The sequence below is a fragment of the Trachypithecus francoisi genome, unplaced genomic scaffold, assembly GCF_009764315.1.
Source record: "Trachypithecus francoisi isolate TF-2019V2 unplaced genomic scaffold, Tfra_2.0 Lachesis_group4, whole genome shotgun sequence".
NCBI lineage: Eukaryota > Metazoa > Chordata > Mammalia > Primates > Cercopithecidae > Trachypithecus > Trachypithecus francoisi.
This window is the reverse complement of record NW_022681469.1, coordinates 56,710,102-56,735,141: the sequence shown is the minus strand read 5'-3', so window position 1 is coordinate 56,735,141 and position 25,040 is coordinate 56,710,102. Positions and strand designations below refer to the sequence as shown.

General features: G+C 39.2%; 2 protein-coding genes across 9 annotated transcripts in view; one reads left to right on the top strand and one right to left on the bottom strand.

Annotated features, from left to right (window-relative positions):
- FBXL13 (F-box and leucine rich repeat protein 13) overlaps positions 1-25,040 on the bottom strand; it is a 282,389-nt gene that overhangs the window by 110,597 nt on the left and 146,752 nt on the right. For all 8 annotated transcript variants that reach the window (XM_033193672.1, XM_033193673.1, XM_033193674.1 and 5 more), the window contains 2 exons: positions 15,196-15,248; positions 9,554-9,654 (listed from right to left, as the gene is read on the bottom strand). In XM_033193672.1, coding sequence (XP_033049563.1) covers positions 9,554-9,654; positions 15,196-15,248 — 154 coding nt within the window. The remainder of the gene's footprint in view (positions 1-9,553; positions 9,655-15,195; positions 15,249-25,040) is intronic.
- Positions 1-25,040, top strand: part of LRRC17 (leucine rich repeat containing 17) — a 31,448-nt gene that overhangs the window by 2,228 nt on the left and 4,180 nt on the right. Inside the window, exons 2-3 of the mRNA XM_033193681.1 lie at positions 17,801-18,707; positions 23,336-23,491. Coding sequence (XP_033049572.1) covers positions 17,936-18,707; positions 23,336-23,491 — 928 coding nt within the window. The 5' untranslated portion in view covers positions 17,801-17,935. The remainder of the gene's footprint in view (positions 1-17,800; positions 18,708-23,335; positions 23,492-25,040) is intronic.

The window sequence follows — 25,040 nt, the reverse complement described above, 5'->3', positions numbered from 1 at the left end:
TTGTTAAGTGGAGATTAAAATACTATCTTTTTTTTTTTTTTTACGCTGATCAACTGTGGGGCCTCTAGCTTTCCTGAACCTCAGTTTTCTCATCTGGAACATGGATGTAATCTGATCTGCTTGTTCCCTTTAAAGGTGTGATGATTAAATGAGAACACAGAAATAACAGTATTATCTTCAGGGTGATTTTAACAATCAAAATCTGCAGGGACATAGTAGAAGATTTAAAACTATATGTAATATTATTGCTACTACTATGTGAAATGATAGTAACACATTAACTATTTTTATGGAGTTTGTATTATTCTTCCATTTAATGAAATGGATACTTATCTCCAAGAGTGGTACATACAATAATTTCAAGAGTTTGAAGGATTTCACATTGAATCTATACGCCGATCTACACCTATATTCAATTTCTTTAAATCCATGTGATCAGTTAACAAATATCAAAAACGAGAATTGAGCTAGGAGCTCTTAACTTTTAATGTCACAGATACCTTTGGCTTTTGGCAGTCAGCTGAGGTCTCTGGACCCCTTTCTTGGCATAATGTTTTTAAATGCATAAAATAAAATATATAAGATTACAAAAACAGTCAATTATATTGAAATATATAATTATCAAATAAAAAAGAGTGGAATACTAATATATGTGCTTCTTTATTAACATATTAAATAAGATTTTGTGGCAGTTCTGGTAACTGCTGTGATTGTGAAGTATCAGTGATATTTTGAAATACTTATAACAATTGAAATGTGATAAGAATATATTTTTGATTTATATGAGTAAACATGTTCCAGAGACTGCTAACACTTCTGTAGTTTTTACTTACATTTCAATTACAGCTTAATGAAAGTAGAGATGAGTTTCTTCTTCTTTTTTTTTTTTTTTTTTTTGAGATAGAGTCTCGCTCTGTTACCCAGGCTGGAGTGCAATGGTGTGATCTCGGCTCACTGCAACCTCCACCTCCCAGACTCAGGGATTCTCCCGCCTCAGCCTCCCGAGTAGCTGGGATTACAGGTACCCGCCACCACGCCCAGCTAATTTTTTTTTGTATTTTTATTAGAGACAGGGTTTCACCATGTTGGCCAGACTGGTCTCAAACTCCTTACTTCAAGTGATCTGCCCACCTCAGCCTCCCAAAGTGCTGGGATTACAGACATGAGCCACTGTGCCTAGCCGAGATGAGTTTTTTTATATCCCCCATTAAAATTCATGGAGCTCCTGAATTCTATCCCTGATCCTCTTGGGGGAATCCACTGCTCCCCAGCTAAGAACCTCTCTGGTTTAGATAAAAGAGGCTGTTCATTAGACTAAGTGACTCCCGGACTGAAAGTCCCTGGATAGCTCTTTTCAAAGTGGAACCTCATGGGAACCATCAGTTTGAAGGCAAAGCTCAGGAATATTGAGTGGCCCTGTAGGCCTTTCTAAGGATTTACAGTTCTGCAGACTTAAAGCTGCTAGGGACGGGAAAAGTGTCAGTTGACAGCAAAATCACAGGTGGCAAATTTTGTGCAATACTGATGCTCTTTATTCTGAATTTTGGCAAAGACGCGTGTCCCCTGCATGAGTAAGATCTGATTCATCATTTTCCCAGCCCACAGAACACTTGGTAATTCTAATTCTGCTTTGAGGCAATGTTTACAGCTTGTTTTTATCTTTTTCTAATTATTTGATAACTGTTTCTTATTGGGGGCTGAGTTCTCTCTTTGTGATTTATTTATTTTTCTGCTATTACTATAATCTTTAGAGAAATTACAATTATTATAGAAACTACAAATGTTTTTTTCTCCTCTCTTTTGGCTTTTTTCCATTAAAGAATTGAGGTCATTTGTGTTAGATTTCTAACACCTGAAGGACTTACTACTAAGATGAATGGAAAATTATGTATTTAAATAAAAATTTCTCTAAATAAATCACCAAGACAAGGCCTAGTCTGTGAAAGAGGGAATTTGCATGTGGATTCTTTTGAGCTGAGTGTTGGGCTCTTTGGTTTCACAGTGGCATTTCAAGTAATAGAATTCTGCAGAAAACCTAAATGGAGTGATCTGGCCTTCTATTTACAGGGTAGACCTTGAAGTTGTCCAGTCAAGACAACAGCTTACTCTGTCTGCCCCACTTTGATGGGCACTGGTGAGACTATAGATCATGATAGTCCCTGACAATAAGAAATTTCCAAACCAACTGAAAGGTCAGTTCATCTATATAAAGAACAATTGGATACTACTCCACTATAGCATTTAAGACTCAATTAAAGAGCAGAGATCATAATAGCTTTACTCAGTACTGCATGCCCAGAACACCTTGCACATACTAGTTGATCAATACATGGTGAACAAGTGAATGAATGTTGTTATTAGAATTCAGGCAAAGGAAAAATCACTGTGGATTTCTGGTAGATGGCGAGACTTAAGGTGTGAAGGCTGTGGATTAGCCATGAGAAGGAGAAAGGCACTGCAGCTATAGAGAATGTGAAGCATGCAGCAATCAGATGACTGGAGTTAAGGGCTTCTCTTGGGAAACCTAGGCAGAGAAGTTTGATTGGACAATGTTAACAGAGAGTGAGGGATAAACCTAGACCTTAGGCATGTCAAAGACATGATAAGAAGATTGTTCCAGGATGACACTTCTTGGAGCATGAGACACAGCAGATTGAAGGGAGAAGAGACCAGAGGCAGCACCACCAGGATATTGTGCCAGATGAGGTGCTGAGAGTGCCACCTAGGTTGTGACACTAGGAATAAATAGAAAGTGTTTAATTCTGGAAACATTTAGAGGCAACAAATTTCCTGGAATGGGCATGAGCTTTAGGCAGCCCTCATTTTCAACTTTAGAGAACTGAGCAAGTCCCCAAAGAAGTGAGAAAAAAATATTCAAAAAGCTGGCAAATCATTGTTGCCAAGGACAAACAAATTACATTTTTCTTTTGGCAAGTACTTTTTTTGGAAAGAAATACTAAAGGCAATGAAGAGAGAATGACAGCAGAAACAACCAACATTTCTCTGGTTATTTGCAGTTTCAAGAACATTTTTGCGTATCCAAGCATATTTGAAACAATGGAAAACAGCAAAAACAGAGAATCATTATGAAATGTATTTTTATCATAGATAAGTTAGTATACTTTTTTACATGACCAAAAAATCAGTATCAAGTAGTATCTATTCTGAATATTCTCTCAATGGAAAGAACTAGAAGGAAAAGCCAAACAAAATTCTTATTTTGGGTCCTACTTTTCTATCTATTGCCTACTAAAGGTATAACTTCATTTGTAAAATGAATGTCCCTAAAAATATATGCATAGCTGTCATATTACCTTCAAATCTAAGGAGAAAAAAAGCTATTTCAATGTATGATTGAAAATAAATATGTTTTAAGTTAAAAATAATTTGTAATATGATATAAACACACCCTGGGTCAGGCAGAGTGGATCACGCCTATAACCCCAGCACTTTGGGAAGCTGAGGCAAGAGGACTGCTTGAGGCCATAAGTTTGAGACCAGCCTAGGGAACATAGTGAGATCTTGTCTTTACACAAATTTTTTAAAATTTAGCTGGATGTGCCCAGAAGTTTGAGGCTGCAGTGAGCTATCATCACACTATATTGTAGCCTGAGTGAAAGAGCAAGGCCCTGTCTATAAACAAAACGAAACAAAAAAAGACTCCCAAATCATCTACTTTGTAAGTTCAGATTTTCACCTATGATTTATGGATTGTATAATACTCTTTTATGCACATACATACATGTACATATATTCATATATATACACACATATATATACATATTTACATATCACAGTACAGAATGCCTAAAGAAAGTACTGCATGGTATTCAATATTACAGGACTGGAGGACCTTAAGGAATTCCTGAAACAGTGTTAGAGAAACCTCAGGGTCACTGGAGTCAGCTTGCACCAGCTCATGGGAGTCAATTGTTAGCATCTTTTCCCAACTCCACATTCAGTGACATTGTGTTGATAGCTTAAAATCAGCCACGGTGGAATTATTTACACCACAGAAATCAGTAAACACTAGGAATTGGTGCTTCTACTCACCCTTGCCACCAACCAGCTAAGCATTTACAAGAATACCACTGTTCCTAAAATATATTTCAAGAATTACTGCTATAGAGAAGGCACGATGCTAATGGAAAGGCATATAGAGATAAAAATGATGAGACAACTTTGAGGCACAGGAATAAAATCGGATCTAAAAATAAAAGGAGATTCTTGTGATAAACTCTGAACAAATGGATAGAAGCATTAAGAAGAAAAATGCCTTCCCCAGCTGAGAAAAAATACGTTTTAGTGTTCAAATGGTTTAAAATGTACCAGGAAAAATAAATTGAAGGAACACAATTAAGGTTGGGAATGTCCTCAGTTTCTCAGAGAAAAGGAAAGTCTTGCAAGCATCTTAGCAGGAAAAAATAGTTTACCAACAAAGGAACAAAAAACATGCTGGCTTCAGACTTTCTATAAACTGAAATATCAAAGTTGATTGACCAATATCTAAAACATTAGGGTTTTAAAGATAAAATACAGAACATGATTCAAGAACTATACATGAAGAGAAGTTTCTGTTCATCCTCCAAGATAATAGTCATTTTCAGAGATCAATGGCTAAAATATCTGACTCTCATGCATCTTTACTGAAGAAAGATTTTTAAAATTGTATTTCCAGTTATCATCAGATAAATCAAAATCAAGGCTAAAGAATAAGTAAGTTGTGAGAAAAAAGACCATCAATGCATGGCCTAGAGTTAAGACTACATACTCATTATAAATATAATTACAATATTGAGTGCAAACACTACAATTCAATATTAAAAAGAAAGTTAAATGATTAGCAAAAACCAGAAATACCATGTGTGTTCATACAGAGGAGTAGGTGTGAAGGGGTGTCAAGTTCAAGGGAGAAGTAGAGGGACAATTGAAATGTATTAGATCATTGTGTAACACAGGAGGAGTCAAAAGTTATTGTTTCATCTTGACTTTGGTAATTAGATAAATGCTTGTTAAAGTATGTTTTTAAAAACATGCCAATAGCCACCAATTAGAACACACAACAAAATGTGTATGTACCTTTTGAATACCTTCAGATATACAAGTAAACATAGTTCACAGAGCAAAAGACAGAAACACTGTGTACAGTGCAGTAACATAAAAACCAAAACATAAAACAAGATGATAAAAATAAAACCATACACTCAATTTTTTTTTTCTTGAGATAGGGTCTTACACTGTCACGGCACAATCACGACTCACTGCAGCCTCAACCTCCATGTTCAAGTGATCCTCCCACCTCAGCCTCCTGAGTAGCTGGGACTACAGGTGAATGCCACCATACCCCGCTAATGTTTGTATTTTTTTGTAGAGATGGGGTTTTACCATGTTTCCCAGGCTGGTCTCAAACTCCTGGGCTCAAGCAGTCCGCCCACTTCAGCCTCCCAAACTGCTGGGGTTACAGCAAATCACCACACATGGCCCATACACTCAGTTTTGACAATAAATATTGATCTTTTAAACTGCTGTCTTTAAAAAGGCAAAGAGAATGAATTTAAAAATAGAAGTTAGCTACGTGCTGCATATAAAAGATAAACCTAAAATCCCGCATCACAAAAGTTAAAAATACGGAGAAATGTAGTTATTCCACAAAAAGAACAAGCAAAAGAAAACAAAGGTAACTATGTTGATAACAGTTAAAAACTTCAGGCCGGGCATGGTGGCTCACACCTGTAATCCCAGCACTTTGGGAGGCTGAGGCGGGCAGATCATGAGGTCAGGAGTTCAAGACTGGCCTGGCCAACATGGTGAAACCCTGTTGCTACTAAAAATACAAAAATTAGCCTGGAGTGGTGGCAGGCACCTGTAATCCCAGCTACTCAGGAGGCTGAGGCAGGAGAATCGTTTGAACCCAGAGGCAGAGGTTGCAGTAAGCTGAGATCACTTCATTGTACTCCAGCCTGGGTGACAGTGCGAGACTCCATCTCAAAACAAAACAAAACAAAATGAATTCAAGGCAAAGAACATCAACCAGCATAAAGAGTATCACTTCATGTGAATAAATGCTATAATCTGTAATGAAACATGATGCTTATTAACCTTTGTTAATAAGGTTGTAAAATAACATCAAAATAAAGAGAAGCTTGATCGTAATAGGCAACTAATATATCACTATTATAATGACATATCAAGAATTTATGCGTATATACACCCAGAAATTTTGTTCTCTGTAAGAAACTCTGGGCCGGGCACAGTGGCTCCTGTCTATAATCCCAGCACTTTGGGAGGCTGAAGTGGGTGGATCACCTGAGGTCAGGAGTTTGAGACCAGCCTGGCCAATGCGATGAAACCCTGTCTCTACTAATATTACAAAAATTAGCCGGGTGTTGTGGTATGCGCCTGTTGTCCCAGCTACTTGGGAGGCTGAGGCAGGAAAATCATTTGCACCCAGGAGGCGGAGGCTACAGTGAACCGAGACAGCACCACTGCACTCCAGCCTGGGTGACAGAGCAAGATTCCATCTCAAAAAAAATAAAAAATAAAAAATAAAAGAAGCTCTGTTTTAAGTATCCATGGATGACTTTTAGAAATTAATTATAAACTAGTATACCAAGAAATCTCAATAAATTCCAAAAAGTAGAAATAATTCAGTCCACATTTCTTGACCAGAGTGCCTAATTAAAAGCAGAAGTTCAACTGAAGAAACTTCAACTACTTAGAACCAAAAATTTTGCTCTAAATAATACTGGATCAAGGCCAGGCATGGGGGCTCCCTCCTGTAATCCCAGCACTTTGGGAGGCCAAGGTGGGTGGATCATTTGAGGTCAAGAGTTTGAGACCAGCCTGGCCAACATGATGAAACCTCGTCTCTACTAAAATTCAAAAATTAGCGGGGTGTGGTGGCACATGCCTGTAATCCCAGTTACTTAGGAGGCTGAGGCAGGAGACCTGCTTGAGCCCACGAGGCAGAGGTTGCAGTGAGCTGAGGACATGCTGCTGCACTCCAGCCTGGGCTATAGAGGAAGACTCTGTCTCAAAAAAAAAAAAATTTTTTAAATAAATAAATAAACATTACTGAGTGAAAGAGGAAAGCAAATATAGAATAACTGGTTTAGAAAGCTAAAACAATACTTAACAAATTACACAAACTTTTCCCAAATTCTTATTTAGAAGTCATTTCATGACCATATTTTTTTTTTTTACTTTTAAAAGGAGAGAAATCAAATCATGCAAATGCAAAAATATAAATTAGCTCCTAGTTTAATTATTGGTTTACTGATAAGTATCTAACAACTGGCTTTCCAAAAAAAGTATGCATATAAATGTATGTGCATTAAATTTTATATTTTACTATTTTGCAGATATAAAGGATGTGTAGCCTGCAACTTACAAATGATAAAATATACAATATTCTTTACTGTTAATTCCACGTAGTCAATCAATTCTCACACAATGTTTTCATTGGCTTTTGTCAATGAAACTCTTATAAATGTAGCCAGCCAACCAATGGTTGAACTTGAAGAATGATTACAGTTCCAATATGAATTATGTTATTAACATTAATAAGACACAAGTGATATATGTCAAAGAGGTATGTCCAAAATCTGCTTGTTAATGATGTGAGTTTGAGGCCAGCCTGACCAACACAGAGAAACACCTCTCTACTAAAAATACAAAATTAGCTGGGTGTGGTGGCACGTGCCTGTAATCCTAGCTACTTGGGAGGCTGAGGCAGGAGAATCGCTTGAACCTGGGAGGCAAAGGTTGTGGTGAGCTGAGATCGTGCCATTGCACTCCAGCCTGGGCAACAAGAGCAAAACCCCATCTCAAAAAAAAAAAGTAAAACTATGCTTAGCTTATATACTGCAAAAAACTAGGCCTTGGGCCACATGGGTTATAGTTTGCTGACCCCTGATTTAGATCATCGCTTCATTCATCTACCAAGATTAATTACAGATTGATTATATATCTAAGTAAAAATACATGAATACAGAAAAATAAGCAAATGTATATTAAATGCCTGACAGGAGGAAGACTCTCTATGTTTAAGAGCATCAGAAGAAATTTCAAAGGGAAAACTTTATAGATTTGACTAAAAAACTGTGGCAGCTTAATTAGTGGGATAAATAGAAAATACGGTGTCACTTCTTAAGCTGGCACATTTGCAGAAAATGGTTAAAGTCAGAAGATAAAGAAAATTATCACCCAGAATTTTCTGTGTAAGCTTTTTTAAATGTCTCATCACTGTTATTTTTCAAAGGAGCTTTAAAAAGCTGTGTTCTCAAAAATAGTTCATTCTTTCACAGTAGTTTGAGAAATGTTTTCCCAAAGTCAAATTTGAATCTCTCCTAGTGTGATCATATACCCTTCCTGACTGGCCTTACTGTAATGAAAATAAAGAATAATTGGGCCAGGCATGGTGGCTCATGCCAGCACTCTGGGAGGCCCAAGTGGGCAGATCACTTGAGCCCAGGAGTTTGAGACCAGCCTGGGCAACATGGTGAAACCCCATCTCTACAGAAAAATACAAAACCTAGATGAGCATGGTGGCATGCTCCTGTAGTCCCAGCTACTCAGGAGGCTGAGGTGGGAGAATTGTTTGAACCCAGGAAACTGAGGCTGCCATGAGCCATGATTGTGCCACTGCACTGCAGCCTGGGTGACAGAGTAAGACCCTGTTTGAAAACAAACTAAAAAGAAAAATTTTTGATGAATTTGAATATTCTGTCAACTTTTTAGTTATTCTGTCCCTTCTCCTCCAAAAAAAGAGAAGCAATATTCATGTCCAATGTTGTCAACACTCCATAAACAGTAAAACACAACCAGTCAAGCTCCTTAGAGGTGGTGGGAATCTCAACAGGTAGCCCGAGCATGGGAACAGGGATCTGGGACAAATGTGTTCAAAGTTTGGTAATCAGGATGTTGGCATTCTATTATAAAGAGGTCCGCTGGGTGCGGTGGCTCACACCTGTAATTCCAGCACTTTGGGAGGCCCAGGCGGGCCTGAGGTCAGGAGTTTGAGACCAGCCTGACCAACATGGAGAAACCCCATCTCTACTAAAAATACAAAAATGAGCCAGGCGTGGTGGTGGGCACCTGTAATCCCAACTACGTGGGAGGCTGAGGCAGGAGAATCGCTTGAACCCGGGAGGCGGAGGTTGCCATGAGCTGAGATCATGCCACTGTACTCCAGCCTGGGCAACAGGGCAAGACTCTGTCTCAAAAAAAAAAAAAAAAAAGGTCCCAGACACCAGACTGGAATGTAAGGGTCAGAGAGCTCAAATGCCCAGGATGGGGGACCAGAAAGAAACAGGCAAAGTCTAACTCAAGCTACTGGGCACACTGCTGTAAGAGTGACAAAAATGCTAGTCAAGGCAGACCAGTTTAGGCACTAGCTTAGGGACTTGAAAGCAGCAATCCTCTTATAAGAATAGCAGTGCCACAGTGGTGGGGTGTTGATAAAGGGAGCACTGCCTTTGCAGAATGCTAGAGCAAGCCAGAGACTTTGGGAGCATAATTATTTTCAGTGTCATACAAATAACACCAACATTACCTCGGCAGGAGTCGCATCGTCCTGTTGGTGATAGTTGTGTTAGACAGATTGAGATACAGGACCCCCGGGCAGCCCTCAGAAATGTGTCTCATTGATTCATCCTGCATGAAAAACAGAGTGGAGACGCTTATCAAATTGTATCAGGCTTTGCAATTTCCCTATTATCTTTCTATTATCCCTCTTCCTGTTCCAGAAAAAAATACATGCAAGAGTTGCTTTCTTCATATTCTTTATCGGCTATTAGGTTGAAATGAAATTAAATAGAAGCCAATGCTTTTGCTCAAAGCATCATTACTCCCTCCTTTTCCCTTTCCTTGGAAATCAAGTCTCATTCCATCACAATGACACTTCATTAAAATGTGAACCCATGCAAGTTCAACTCTGTCACAAGAAATTTGAGCTCAAATGTCAAAGTGTCAAACACTTCTGACTCTTCATATGCAGGAAAGCAATTAAAAACTCATCCATTTTAAACTTATTAAAATTATTCTGAAAGACAGGAATAGTAAACACTCTCAACAGTGGAACTTTAGTAACAGTCCATATTTATACACATATACATTTATACATAGATGTGTGTATGTGTAATTAAGCTTCTGTGGTTCTGTTAACTAAATATTTTAAATAGCTGAACAGATTTTCAACAGATTTATGGTAAGTTTGAGATGGCTAAAATAAAATATAGGCTATATACCAGTTGGGCAGGAGATTCAATGTTGGGGTTAGGTGGGGGAGGATCTCAAAGACTCAAGCACCCTTCCCCCAGAAAGCTGAAAACTGAAGTAAGAGAGTAAGTACTGTGACCATGAAATAAGAGAGGTAGAAAAACAGAGGTTTCAAGCACAGATTCTACAATGAAATTTACAAGACCAGATGAATTGCAAGCATTGATTGCAACAAGCTGCTTTTTGTATAGGTAACACTATAGAAAATACAATGAGTAGCAACAGGTTTGTATTTAATGATTGATGAATCTCCCCAGAACATCAACAGGGCAGCCAGTTTAAGTATTAGTGGTGTATGCAATGTTTGACACTACCTCAGTCCCGAAAAGAATAGACTGTTGCATCTATCTGTCTGGAAGAGATTTAAATCATCACTAGGCTAGAAGATGTGGTTCTGAGAAGAATTCTGCATCAGAAATATGGCCACTCCTAACACCACTAAAGATAGTAAAGGTTTATTTTCAGCAGGATCACTGAGGTTTAACATTCCATTCATTACTATTTCCAGTAGTCATGGATTTTTAAAATAATAAAATCCTGCAGGTCACAGCATCCGTCACACTCAGATAGGAATTGGTTGATTTACAGGGGCAGCAAACCATGCCTTAAAGAGAACACAAGATTCTATTTGAAAGCTGTAAATCTATGTGATTCTGCTATAGGGAAGGTTCTATGCACCCATGCTTCATGAGAGGCCACTGCAGAGGTTTTGATAAACACTAGTCTTAACTACAGTATTCAAGCTGTCAGCATTTTTTCTAGATGCCCCATCACCAAAATGAAGGATTTGAATAGGTGTGGATACATCAAATGTGTACAGTACAATTTTTCCAAAAAGAATCGAGAGAATAACCATAACGTGTGGCACCGTATTTTAATACAAAGAAAATCTGTCTTTGAAAGCGTTCAGCATGCTAATCAAGTATCAAAGTGATTATACACATGTTGAAAGACCTTGGCAAAATGCAAATGAGATGAGGCAAGGAGAGGAGAAAGAGCTGGCTTAAACACCCTCAGAGAGGCAGCCAGCCCCAAAGAAGATGAAAATGTGGGGATCAGGAAGAGGAAGGTGGAGTAGCTTTATGTACCACAAAGAAATCTGACTTTCTGTTTGAGATGAGGAGGCAATCCATTCTCTGCATTTTCCTGTCTAAAGAAGCTTGGACATCCAAACAAAATTAGACCACTCCCCTTCTCAGATTGAGATGAGGAGGTAATGCATTCTCTACGTTTTCCTGTCTGAAAAAGCTTGAACATCCAAACAAATTTAGAACACTCCCATTCTTAGTACTTAAAAGAACTCAGGATTTAATCCCCAAATATTTGAACACATAAATGCAAAAACTGAGTACCTACATTGCAGAATGGCTTAAGAATTTGTCCTCAATGTACTCAAATCCTTCTGAATGTAATATATTTCATAAGACAAGCTTAGAAATCAAAGCTCTTTGAATGAATGTTACTCAACTCCGGAGCCTGTGTCCCAGTCTACGTCTCAAAGGGAAAAACAATAGTAAAATGTAGCTGGATAAAATTATCGGCCCTATATAATATTAGACTCCAAAATTGGACAAGACTTTGATGTTCACAAATTCAATGCAGATGGCATTGTTTTGACTTCCCTATTAGAGGGCCAAACTCAAAGAATCTGATATTTTACTCAAATACAGAACTGAAGCTCCCTGAGGACAAGAACTGAAAAATGATTCATTTTTTAATTCCCTCCAACACCTAGCAGAACATATTTAACACAGTAGGTGCTAAAACATCCACAGAAAGAGTAAATCCACTTGACAAACAACTTCATTATAACCACAGGCAGACATCTGGAGAATGTAGTAGTCAAGATTTAAAATCTTTCTTCATGAAGAAGCCCACGTTCGCTTTGCTAGTGGAAAAAGAGTGCAACCAGAGAAAGTAGAACATTTTTTCTCTGATGTGATCTTTGACACATCTGTCTATGCCTCCATTTCTTGTGGATGACCCTTAAGGGCACTTTTGAACATAAAGAAACAGGTTATTTATATTAAAGTACAAGCCACTGAGAAGATGCTTAGTTTCTTTATGGGTGGTTCTTTATGTTCTGCTGGTCAGGGATTAAACAACTAATTTAAATGCTGAATCTTTGTATTGAGGCAAGGAGTGGAGGAGTTCTGAGGGTCTTAACATTTTTGTGTACACATTCTATTTGTGTATAATGCCTTCCATGTTTTGAAAAGATGTTTTACTGTGAAAATAGGGGGATGGATTTCATGGGGAAAAATTACTAAAGCAGGATTTTCAAAGTGCTCAGTTCTAAAACAGGAGATATATATGTAAACGTAAGTGTTATACACAGTGTGAAGGATCTGTGCTGAAGTACTGAGACTGTATGTAGCTCAGGAGAGAGAGAAATTAATTCTGTCAGCTGGGCGCAGTGTCTCACGCCTGTAATCCCAGCACTTTGGGAGGCCGAGGAGGGTGGATCACTTGAGCTCAGGAGTTCGACACCAGCCTGGCCAACATGGTGAAACCCCATCTCTACAAAAAAAAAAAACAAAAAACAAAAAACAAAAATTAGCCAGGTGCAGTGGCACGTGCCTGTAATCCCATCTACTTGGGTGGCTGAGGCAAGAGAATCACTGGAACCCGGGAGGCGGTGGCTGTAGTGAGCCAAGATGGCGCCACTGCACTCCAGCCTGGACTGCAGAGCAAGACTCCATCTCAAAAACAAACAAACAAAAAATTAAATTATATTAGAAATTAACTGTCAAAAAGTGAATAGAATTGCATAGGGCTGGGGGTTGAGAGAAAATGAAGGGTGACTGTTAATGGGCATGAGTTCTTTTAGGAGTGAGGGAAATATTCTGAAGTTGGTTGTGGTGATGGTCACACAACTCTGTAAAAATACAAAACCATGAAACTGTACACTTTAAGTGGGTAAATTTAATCTCAAATATAAATTTATTATATCTCAATAATCTGCTTTTTAAAGGTCAATAAAAAAAGAGAATGGGAAGACCCAGTAGAGTTGAAGAGTGTATTAAAGAATGAACAGGTGTTAGCCAAGTTGGGATAGGGGTGGTGGGGAAGGAAGGGTAGTCATTTAGGCAGATGGAAAAACAAGTTCAAGGACACAATGAAATAGCATGACATGAACAGGGAACTTCCAAGTGGTTCAGTATTGAAACAGAGTAGAAATGTGAAAGAAAAAACTAGAAAGATGAGGCTGTAAAAGTGAGGCTGAGAGGTAGCAGGAAGGGGCCAATTCATGCAGTCTTTTCATCAGCGAGGAGGGCTTGGCCTTCATGATGGAGCTGGTGCCTCGTGATTGGCATTCCACAGCCAGGCGTTTCCTCCTATTAACTCCTGTCTCCTTAGGGACTTGCTCCATGGGTTGCTTCAGCTGACTCTCCATCATCCTCCATAAACCCGTTTCCATTTCCCTGTCCCTGTTTTCCTTCTACCACTCTCTAAGACACTTTTCTGGAAAGATTAGTTTATGCCTAATGCCTCACCTTCTCATCTCTTGTCCACTTCACAATTCATTGCAAGTAGATTTCTGCTCCAATATCCCAATGAAACTGTTGTAGCAAAAAGTGGCAGTCCCTTCTGATTCTCAAATCTACAATGCATTGTTCAGTCCTTTTCTTACCTGTTCACTTTGGTTCTTTCTGAAACTCTACTCACTTTCATTGTGTGATACCTCTTCATTGTCAACTTACTTCTCTTACTATTCCTTCTGAATATCCTCTGTCTGCTCCTAAAAGTCAGCATTCCATAAGGCTCAACCTTAAGTCTTCTCCTCTTCTCATACCTTCTAAATTGATCTTATTCACTCTTATGATGTTAATTATGACTTATACATAGATGTCAACCCAAGGTGGAATCTCAATTCTTGTCTATGTTGTCCATTGCCTACTTGGTATCTCCAGATGGTTGCATTCACTAAATATTATTGAATATAATATGCCAAAGTTTGTGCTGTTGCGCCATGACTACCACAAATAGTAAGACACATCTCCTGCCCTTTGGGTCTCTTAGGCTAGTGGAGGAAGCTGAAACCCTATGGTTAAGGATATTTATCATAGGAACCTAGAGGAACAGCAGTGACCCCAGCCCTGGGAGCCAGTGATGTCTTCGTAGAAGAGGTGGTAATAAGCCTTAAAACCTGATAAAGAGGAAAGCACCACTTGGGGACAAAGGGAAAGGGCATTCTAAGCAAAGAGCAAATGCACAACTGCAAGGAGCAACTTGGAGCATGCAGCAAAGGAAGCTCAGTGGCTGTAGGCACTGCAAATTAGTGTGTACACAGAAACTGAAGCAAGTGAGGCTGGAAAGGGAGGCAGAGGCAAAACCACAGAGGGTCTTCAAGGTAGAGTAATATTAAAGAGCGTTGGCTTTATCCAGTTGTGTAGATGATGGGAGTGTGTGTAGCTGATGGATGATGAGAGTGAAGTAGTCATATCCGCCTTTTACAAAGAGTATAAAGTGCTCACAGAATGGAAGACAGGTTGGGGACAGAGGGAAAGACTGGAGACAGGAACCAGGAAGAAAGCAACTAGGGATACATATTCATTTCCATCTTCTTTGGTACAGCTGTTGATAGCCATGAAGATAAAATGAGCCTATCATGTCTACTGGGGCCCAATTTTTTTCTGTCTCATACACACACACCATTAAATATAAATACAGTTCATTTTGGGTAGTCATTGAAAAATTTCTACTTGCCAGAGGCTCCAACACTGAGCATACATCTACGTGATTAATATTAGCATTGTACAGATGGAGTAAAATTTCTTGTCAATGTTTAACATAGTTTGCTGTTTTCCACACTGAATCCCAAATAAGCACACAAGCATCTATTCTGCATATTGGCACTCCAATGTAGCAAGTCAATCTATATAAACAGCAGTAAAAATGGTTGCTTATACTCACTGTGAATGTTGGGCAGTCAGAGACATTCAGCTCTTGCAAGTTCCTACAGTGGCCTGAAGCAAATAAGTTATACATCACTAAACTACATATTGCAAATGTTTAAACAAAGTTTTTCTATCCTACATTGAATGCAGTGTATTCATTAGAAAACAAACAAAAACCTTGGCAAGTAACATGTTCTAAGTATATGGTTTCTTTTCCCGGAAAAATGACTTTTTTGGGCTTCAGAATTAAAATATATAGACATGTTTATTATTGTTTGAGGATTATAGGAGTAAGGGGAAAAGAGAAAAATATTACTGTGGGAAAAACACTATATACTCGGAGCTTTTAGCTTGAAAGCACTTGAAGAAAACCAATCTGGCTTTTTGTGCCTGCTTTCTTATTTTTTTGTTTTCATTTAACATTTTATTATGAAAATTTTCAAACATACACAAAAGTGGAAAGAATTGTACAATAAATAATCTATATAGCCACTGCTTGGATTCTAATTTATTTTTTACTGTATTTGCTTTATCATATATCCACCCACTCATTCATCTCTCTATACATCCCTCAATCATCTTATTTTTGTATGCATTTCAAAGTAAGTTACAGACACTAGTACACTTACCCCAAATACTTCAACATGTATATCATAAATAATTCAGCATATATAATAATAAACAGAGTAGTTGACATCATTTTGTTCAGGTCAGACTTATATAAAATTTATAATGAATTGTAAATAGACAAGTGGAAGGTCAGAAAGGCTAACTGACTAGCTCTGGGACCAGAGGCCAGTGCACAGCTTATAATCTCTCGGGGAAAATGAGACATGTATACAAACAGTTAGACAGTAAAGTGCTTCACAACCAGTGCCCTGAATCTCAGTGGACAGTAAGTAAAACTCCAAATCTGAGACAGAAGAGAAGCAGCTAGGGAGGCTACACAAACCAGTGACTGGGAGGAATGCTTGAAGCAAAGAAAAGGCAAGACATTCTAGGTGGAGACCCCATGAAGCAGGAAAACTCCAGGCAAGAGGGGGATTCTGGTGTTCAAACTGTCACAACGAATAGAAAACACATTTGCTGCTCATAACCACACAGCCCCATGCTAGTAACAACAGACATGTTAGTAGTTATAAATCCATTTTGAACATTTCTTCCTTTGCCAAGAATGGACTGCATCCTAAGTGATATATGCAAACCAGAAATACTTTCAGAATTTTAAAAAATGAAAACAATTGTTAAAAATCTGCACATCCTGGAAGTCCTCAATAATATTTAATAAGGAGAAAATAGATTTCCCAAGCAATGTAAGTTTACAAAATAAATGTTCTTACAGAATACAGTAGTTATTCTGTTTGTTTGTTTCGTTTTTTTGAGACAGGATCTCGCTTTGTCACCCACACTAGAGTGCAAGTGGCACCATGTTGGCTCACTGCAGCCTCAACCTCCCAGGCTCAGGCGATCCTTCCACTTCAGCAACCCCCACTCCCATTCCCAAGTAGCTGACACTACAGGTGCATACTACCATGCCTGGCTAATTTTTGTATTTTTTGTAGAGACAGGGTTTCCCCATGCTGCTCAGACTGGTCTCCTGGGCTCAAGAGATCTTTATATAAGTCTGACCTAAACAAAATCATGTCAACTATTCTGTTTATTATTATCAGCCTCCCAAAGTGCTGGGATTACAGGCATGAGCCACCGCACCCGGCCAGAATAGTTATTTGAGAGTAATTCATCAGTTCAACAAATACTTAACAAGGAAATATAGCAGTTAACAAAATAGACAAAAATATTTTCCCTTAAGGAGTTTACTTTCTAGTGGGGAGAGACTAACAGTAAACAAAAGAAGTTAAATACCGTATCTACTTTGACAGACGGTGATAAGTGCTATGGAGAAGAAATAAAACAAGAAAAGAGATTGGGAGCACCCAACAAGTGGGAGGAAGTGTGATTTAAAATAGGGCTGAACAGGAAGTTTTCACTGAAAAGGTAACATTTGAGCCAAGACGTGCAGGAGATGACAAGGACAGTGCCATTTACTCCAAGCATCTCTGGAGCCCACACCCAACATGGTTGGTGACTGGGAGACAGAAAAGGATAGGAAAAAAAAAAAAAAAAAGCTCAGGAAGACAACCATTCAAGTCCTACCCTTGTGTGTGCATCTCAAGGCTGTGTTCTTTTAAAAGAAGGAGAATTCTTTTAATTTCTTAAATCCAATGTGATGATGAACCACAGGCTTCAGTTTTAATCATGCTGAGTCCTAACATTTGTGACTACTTCCCCCAGGGTGGCCACTGTGAAGCATCTTATGCGCATGAGCCTATTTTATCCTCCCAACAATATTAGGAGGTATCCTTGGTCCCATTTTACAGATGCTGAAGATGACCTGGGTTGATATACTTAAGTTGATATACTTAAGAGAGCCTTGATTCAAACTCAGGGCATAAACATTCAGCCTCTAACCCAGACAACTAAGAGGGGAAGAAGCTTTCTATGTCACTGTTTTGTGGAACAAAAAGGCCTTTGCCTTAAAAAGTCTGTTCTTATCTGTCAGTAATGCAGTGCTTGCAATGGGCCTTAACTTTTAATATGTATTTTTTTCTCTTTCAACCTAGGGACTCCACGTACCCCAGCTGGGTCTCATTGTTCCAGAACTGCATTAGTTAAGATTACCCAAACTTGGATTTCAAAGGAATACTTTCATTGTTCCGTCTGTAACACGAAGTAATTGGGGCCAGCTGGATGTCAGGATGCGTGTGGTTACCATTGTAATCTTGCTCTGCTTTTGCAAAGCTGCTGAGCTGCGCAAAGCAAGCTCAGGCACTGTGAGAAGCCGAGTGAATCATGGCCAGGCGGGTGGAGGCCGGAGAGGCTCCAACCCGGTCAAACGCTATGCAACAAGCCTCCCGTGTGACGTGTACACATATCTCCATGAGAAATACTTAGATTGTCAAGAAAGAAAATTAGTTTATGTGCTGCCTGGTTGGCCTCAGGATTTGCTGCACATGCTGCTAGCAAGAAACAAGATCCGCATATTGAAGAACAACATGTTTTCCAAGTTTAAAAAGCTGAAAAGCCTGGATCTGCAGCAGAATGAGATCTCAAAAATTGAGAGTGAGGCGTTCTTTGGTTTAAACAAACTCACCACCCTCTTACTGCAGCACAACCAGATCAAAGTCTTGACGGAGGAAGTGTTCATTTATACACCTCTCTTGAGCTACCTGCGTCTTTATGACAACCCCTGGCACTGTACTTGTGAGATAGAAACGCTTATTTCAATGTTGCAGATTCCCAGGAACCGGAATTTGGGGAACTACGCCAAGTGTGAAAGTCCACAAGAACAAAAAAATAAAAAACTGCGGCAGATAAAATCTGAACAGTTGTGTCATGAAGAAGAAAAGGAACAACTGGACCCGAAACCCCAAGTGTCAGGGAGACCCCCAGTCATCAAGCCTGAGGTGGACTCAACTTTTTGCCACAATTACGTATTTCCCATACAAACACTGGACTGCAAAAGGAAAGGTTTGTACTTTTCTTACTTCTTCATTTTCATGAATAACTTGAAATACTCTTTGAATCTTATAATCCTCCCTACACCCCACCATGTCCTGGAATTCTCGATGTCACTTCCACCAGAAACCTTTCCCCATTGGCAATGGAATTTACCCCAAGTTTTTTTGGGGTCCAGACTCAAGGCAGTTGGTAATTAAAAGACAATGACAAGACGGAAGGAGGTATCCTCAGTAGGGCAGCCATTTGGGTTCTACTCATTTGCACATCGCAAGCTGTCACTGTAAGGAATTCCTTTCATCTTAAATCCAATTTAACTTAGGTAGGTAAACCAAGGGGTATGAAAACAAGTACAAATGCCATCTATATAACCTGACTTACACCGATTAAAGTCAAAACATGGTGTGCATCTGTGAGAAGATAACCTCAAAGAGAAAACATCTGCAGAACAGGACTGTGAGAGCACTCTGAAACAGAGTGAAAGTGATGGCGCTTCTGTATTTCTTATCATTTAGTCCCAAGGTTTTAATAAATGCTCCTTTTTTTTTTGGAGATGGACTGTCGCTCTGTTGCTCGGGCTGGAGTGCAGTGGTGCGATCTTGGCTCACTGCAACCTCCACCTCCCGGGTTCAGGCACTTCTCCTGCCTCAGCCTCTCAAGTCGCTGATTTTAATAAATGCCTCTTAACATCCTATATCTTAATTATTTCCAAATTACTCAGAATAAAACAATAAAAATTTAAAGAACTAAATTTAAAATATTTAACCTGAGAACTATGAGACTAAGGAAATCTTTCTAGAATATTACCTACTTCCTGCAAATCATTACTGGGTTTTGCAACCGATGCAATCTTGTGCTAGTATTATGCAGGATTTGCACATGCAAGATAAAGTCATGAGCTAAGAAAACAGATGGGAGATTTCAGTAATGCTCTTGACATGTTAGTGAAGACTGATGTTCTCAAAGTGTGGTCTGGGAACTGCTAATCTACTCTACAATAACGAACGATGTAACAATGTCTATATGTTTCATTTCTGGCATGGTTTAATAACTTATTTGTAATATTAAATTAAAGCCAGATGTCATTAAGTGAGGTCCATATACAGCATGGTATCATTTCTTCCACTTATTTTGGGAAATTTTGCTATGTTTTGTTTCTTTAAGGGCAAGAGAAAGGGAAAGTTCAGAGAGGAGGTCCTGGCTCCTCCCAAGATAATGTTAGGCAGGAATTTATTAACACTGTCAGGCAACCTGAACCAGAAGTAAATTTGCCCACTTACCAGCAAAGTCATGCTCAAGCCTTGCCCCACTGCCCCACTCCCCCGCCCCCTACCCCAACTGTAAAGATGGCACCTGGTTAGATCTCACAGCAGCCATGTGGCACAGGGAGGTTTGCATACCAAGACACCCTGTGAACGGTATATAATTCAGTCCCACAGGAGAGCAGTTACATACAGCGTCATAACCTGGGACATGCCATTCTAGGCTCCAGGTACCCACATACATGCTGTCTACAACTTCCAGGAAGATAGTAACATTCCCATTTACAGATGAGGAAAATGAGGCTCAAAGAGGTTCAGTCACTTGACCATGGGTCTCACAGGTAAGTAGCAAAGCTAAGAAGTGAATCTTGGTCTACCTGAGTCAGAGCCTATGAGCACTCTACTTCACCCTGCAATCTTCCAGAATTAATCTGAGCATATTCAAACAATCAGCTGCCTCAACAATGCAAGCATTAGGAAATTTCGAAGAGTAAGTAAATGTAGTTTTTCTGTAGCCAGAGTGGGTAGAATTTCCCGGATATTGTTATGCTGAGTCCTTAGTGCTTCATGCTGAAGAGCATGTTTATTAGAATTTCCTTTGTGGTGCTTAGATTGAAAACTGGAATTACATATTTTTAATACTAATACAAAGCTACTCTCCTAGATTTTAGTTAGAATACTTGATATTGCTGAGGATCTAACCTCAAGCTACAGTGAATTTGCACTTGCTGTATCAGGTGTAAATGAGAAAAGTAAATAGTATTAAGTTTATTAATTATCTGAGAAAAATATCTATACAAGATTTAAAACTTCTACAACGAGACTACACTGTGTTCTAAGAAGAGATAACATGTAAGGAAATGTCTCTTTTTCACCGCTTTTATGCTCTTGGGCCATTCCCTCCCTCAATGAGCCTATTTCTGCTTTTGTATTTTTTCCTTTTTTACCGTAATACTTTTATCTTGAAAAACATCAGCTTATAAAAATATAAGTACATTTTTATTGCTTGCTTTCTTCAACTTATTGTTGTCTAAACACAACCTTCTAGAAATGCCCCATTAATTCATAACCCCTGCTTTAAAAATACTCATCATTTACTGAAACACAATATAAATAAGGTTTCATGACATACACACTTCACATATATAATACTGGGTCATCAAAGAACAACTTAAGTTTCTCCAAGTGTTAATGACTATGTAATTCAGAGCCTATTATTTTAGATTATAAGACGAAGGGTAGGCCAGGTGCGGTGGCTCATGCCTGTAATCCCAGCACTTGGGGAGGCTGAGACAGGCGGGTCACTTGAGGTCAGGAGTTCGAAACCAGCCTGGCCAACAAGTTGAAACCCCATCTCTACTAAAAATACAAAAAAAAAAAAAAAAAAAAAAATAGACATTGTAGCGGGCACCTGTAATCCCAGCTACTTGGGAGGCTGGGGCATGAGAATCGCTTGAACTCGGGAGGCAGAGGTTGCAGTGAGTTGAGATCATGCCACCGCACTCCAGCCTGGTGACAGAGCAAGCCTCTGTCTCAAAGGAAAAAAAAAAATGAAGGGTAGCTTTGTCTTTTAATACTATCAATACAAATGTTTTTCACTATGGTTTATATAAATCTAGTGATTCATCATTTTTTGTTATATTGCTGATTTCCATAAATTCAAAGGGAAAAGTCTTGTTTATTAAATTCCCTTTGGTAGTGGCTGCCACAGAGCCATGTGCTTTAGATTGATGATGATAACTGGACTGCAACCTTTGAAAGTGAAAATACACCGAAGTTAAAAATCATGGCTAGAATTCAAGTGTGACAACCTGAGGTTCTGTACAAGTATACCACATACACATGGTCACAAATAGAGAACCTGCATACAGATTCCCCAACTCGGAGTTGAGCCTTGCCCAGCTGACTTGCAATGAGTCAGATGGTGTGTGTAGGGGACCTAATATGTGCCAGTTCAACCACACAGACCTCAATGATCACTATGTATTTTTCCCTTAAATATCTAATGGCAAGAAAAAGAAATAATAGCTTTATTCACTGAGAAACAGGTACTTTGCCAAGAAATCCTAGTTTTTCAAAGGGAATAAATGTGAGACTAATTGAAAGGCATATTTATGCCATATTGAGGTAAATGGATTTGCCAAGAATATGTGAAAGTCAGAGTTTTTAAACTGCTGTTACTTTCACATTGACCAGAATAGTTTACCATTTTTAAGGAGTTATTTTCCTTCTGACATCAGATGGGGGAGAGTTATGCAGGTATATTACCCTTAGCTGCCTCTGAAGTTAAGGGCACAATTTTACTACAGCTTGAACAATAGTTAAGAATTTTGTATATGCAATAAACAGAGCCATTTATGTCTCTTTTCTTACTATTACAAGCTTTCAGAGTAGTTCTGAGGTGGCTGACAACCAAGAGAGCCTGCTAAATGGGGAAACTACCTGGAGAAATTTCCTAATTTCCTCCTCAAAATCAACAAGGTTTGGCTGGAGGAGGAGCAAGCTTGTAAGGGGTAATAATCAAGTAAATATGGTATTTGTTGAGGCATTTACCAAGAATTTGGGGTAGCAGTATATATGAAATGTGCATACCACATAGTACCTGAACTAGAAATAGGGGAATTGATCAAATTCTCCTTCTGGTCTGGGGAAATGTATATTTATATAATCTTCATCAAAAGCAAACACTGTGCATCAGTATTTGCAATTCTCATTCAAGTTCTAAGGTAAAAGAAGTAAAGAATTTTTCTACTCATCAACACAGCAGATGAGATTTTCCTGTGTTTTTCTAAGTCACACTAGGAAAGCCTTTGCTTTGCATTTCCTGGTATTACTTGTGGATGCTATTTTTACCCGGGACTGCTGCTGACAATCCCAAAATGGATTCTGAAGTTTATATTCTTTTTCCAGCACCCACAGATCTGCCACATTGCCTAGGCCGAGTGTCAGAGTGTTCTCATAAACATTTTTTTCTACCCATTTATTTGTGGTTAACCCACTTTAGCTTGCCCTACAGTGGTTGCTCTGTCATCCACCCTCATGTCCAGCCCAGCAGATGTGGGTTCAATAAGCAAGTCCTAATAAACAGGCTGCTTTCTAGAACCTAGGAGGTGCTGACTTTGGTGACAAGGATGACCTACAGGTCTTAATGGCTTTATAGGGCCTTAGTGAGGACTCTGGCTTTCATCACAATGAGATGGGAAGTCACTGGAAGATTTAGCACATGCTAAGGCTTGTTTCATACCGACTTTCTTTGGCTTTAGATATCCCTTACCCCTTTCCTTTAAGAGCTGACTCTTCAATCACACAGACATAACGGTGACCAAGAAAATGGGGGCAAAAAGAGCATAATAACCTAAATATTATTAAATTTTCCAGAGTTGAAAAAAGTGCCAAACAACATCCCTCCAGATATTGTTAAACTTGATTTATCATACAATAAAATCAACCAACTTCGACCCAAGGAATTTGAAGATGTTCATGAGCTGAAGAAATTAAACCTCAGCAGCAATGGCATTGAATTCATCGATCCCGGTAAGTTCCCCTGTATAGCCCCTTCAATGGGTGGCAAGTGTTCTGTGATTTTTTTTCTATGGCAACACTTATATACAGTAAATTCAGTTTAAAAATAACTGAACTAAACTAAATAATAAAGTACAAGTTTTAATTAAACATGACACTTATATTAGGAGTTGTTTGGCACTCAGAGAAATACTTGCCAAACTGCTGCTTTATGAAGTATGTAATACCACATATTACTACCATTTATTGTTAGCCCAAATGTTATAGAATAGATTTTTAAAGTAATATATGGCAAATGGTCAGTAGTATGCTAAAATGTAGTGATTTTTTTTTTTTTTTTTTTTTGAGACGGAGTCTCGCTCTTGTTGCCCAGGCCAGAGTGCAATGGTGTGATCTCAGCTCACTGCAACCTCTGCCTCCTGGGTTCAAGCAATTCTCCTGCCTCAGCCTCCCAAGTAGCTGGGATTACTTACAGGCATGTGCCACTGTGCCTAGCTAATTTTGTATTTTTAGTAAAGATGGGGTTTCATCATGTTGGTCAGGCCGGTCTCGAACTCCTGACCTCAGGTGATTTGCCCACCTTGGCTTCTCAAAGTGCTGGGATTACAGGCATGAGCCATCACACCTGGCCAAATGTTTTTTTTTTTTTGGGACGCAGTCTCGCTCTGCCGCCCAGGCTGGAGTGCAGTGGCCGGATCTCAGCTCACTGCAAGCTCCGCCTCCTGGGTTTACACCATTCTCCTGCTTCAGCCTCCCGAGTAGCTGGGACTACAGGCGCCCGCCACGTCGCCTGGCTAATTTTTTGTATTTTTTAGTAGAGACGGGGTTTCACCGTGTTAGCCAGGATGGTCTCGATCTCCTGACCTCGTGATCTGCCCGTCTCGGCCTCCCAAAGTGCTGGGATTACAGGCTTGAGCCACCGCGCCTGGCCGATTTTTTTTTTTTTTTTTTTTGAGAAGAAGTCTTGCTCTGTCGCCCAGGCTAGAGTGCAATGGTGCAATCTAGACTCACTGCAAGCTCCGCCTCTCGGCTTCACATCATTCTCCTGCCTCAGCCTCCCAAGAGGCTGGTACTACAGGCACCCACCACCATGACCAGCTAATTTTTTTGGATTTTTAGTAGAGACGGGGTTTCACTGTGTTAGCCAGGATGGTCTCGATCTCCTGACCTCGTGATCCGCCTGCCTCGGCCTCCCAAAGTGCTGGGATTACAGGCGTGAGCCACCATGCCCGGCCTAAATGTAGTGATTTTTAAAGGGAAATTCAAATTTGGAATTTTCTTTGCTATTCATTAAGCCCCATCTTGTTTAGAATAAATTAGAAACAAACTTCTAAGCACTAAGCTCATAAATTAGGAAAAAATATGCTCAAACCAGAACCAGACATATTATATCTAGTTCTAGATCAAGACCAATTCTCTTTCCCGTCCTTCAAATCTCTTCTCCATTTGCTAAGCAAAGCCACTGGCGAAAATGAGCTTGGTAAATTAAGTAAACACATTGGATTTGGAAAGAACTGAGAATTACTGCAATATTGACCAGATTTATAACATATATCACACA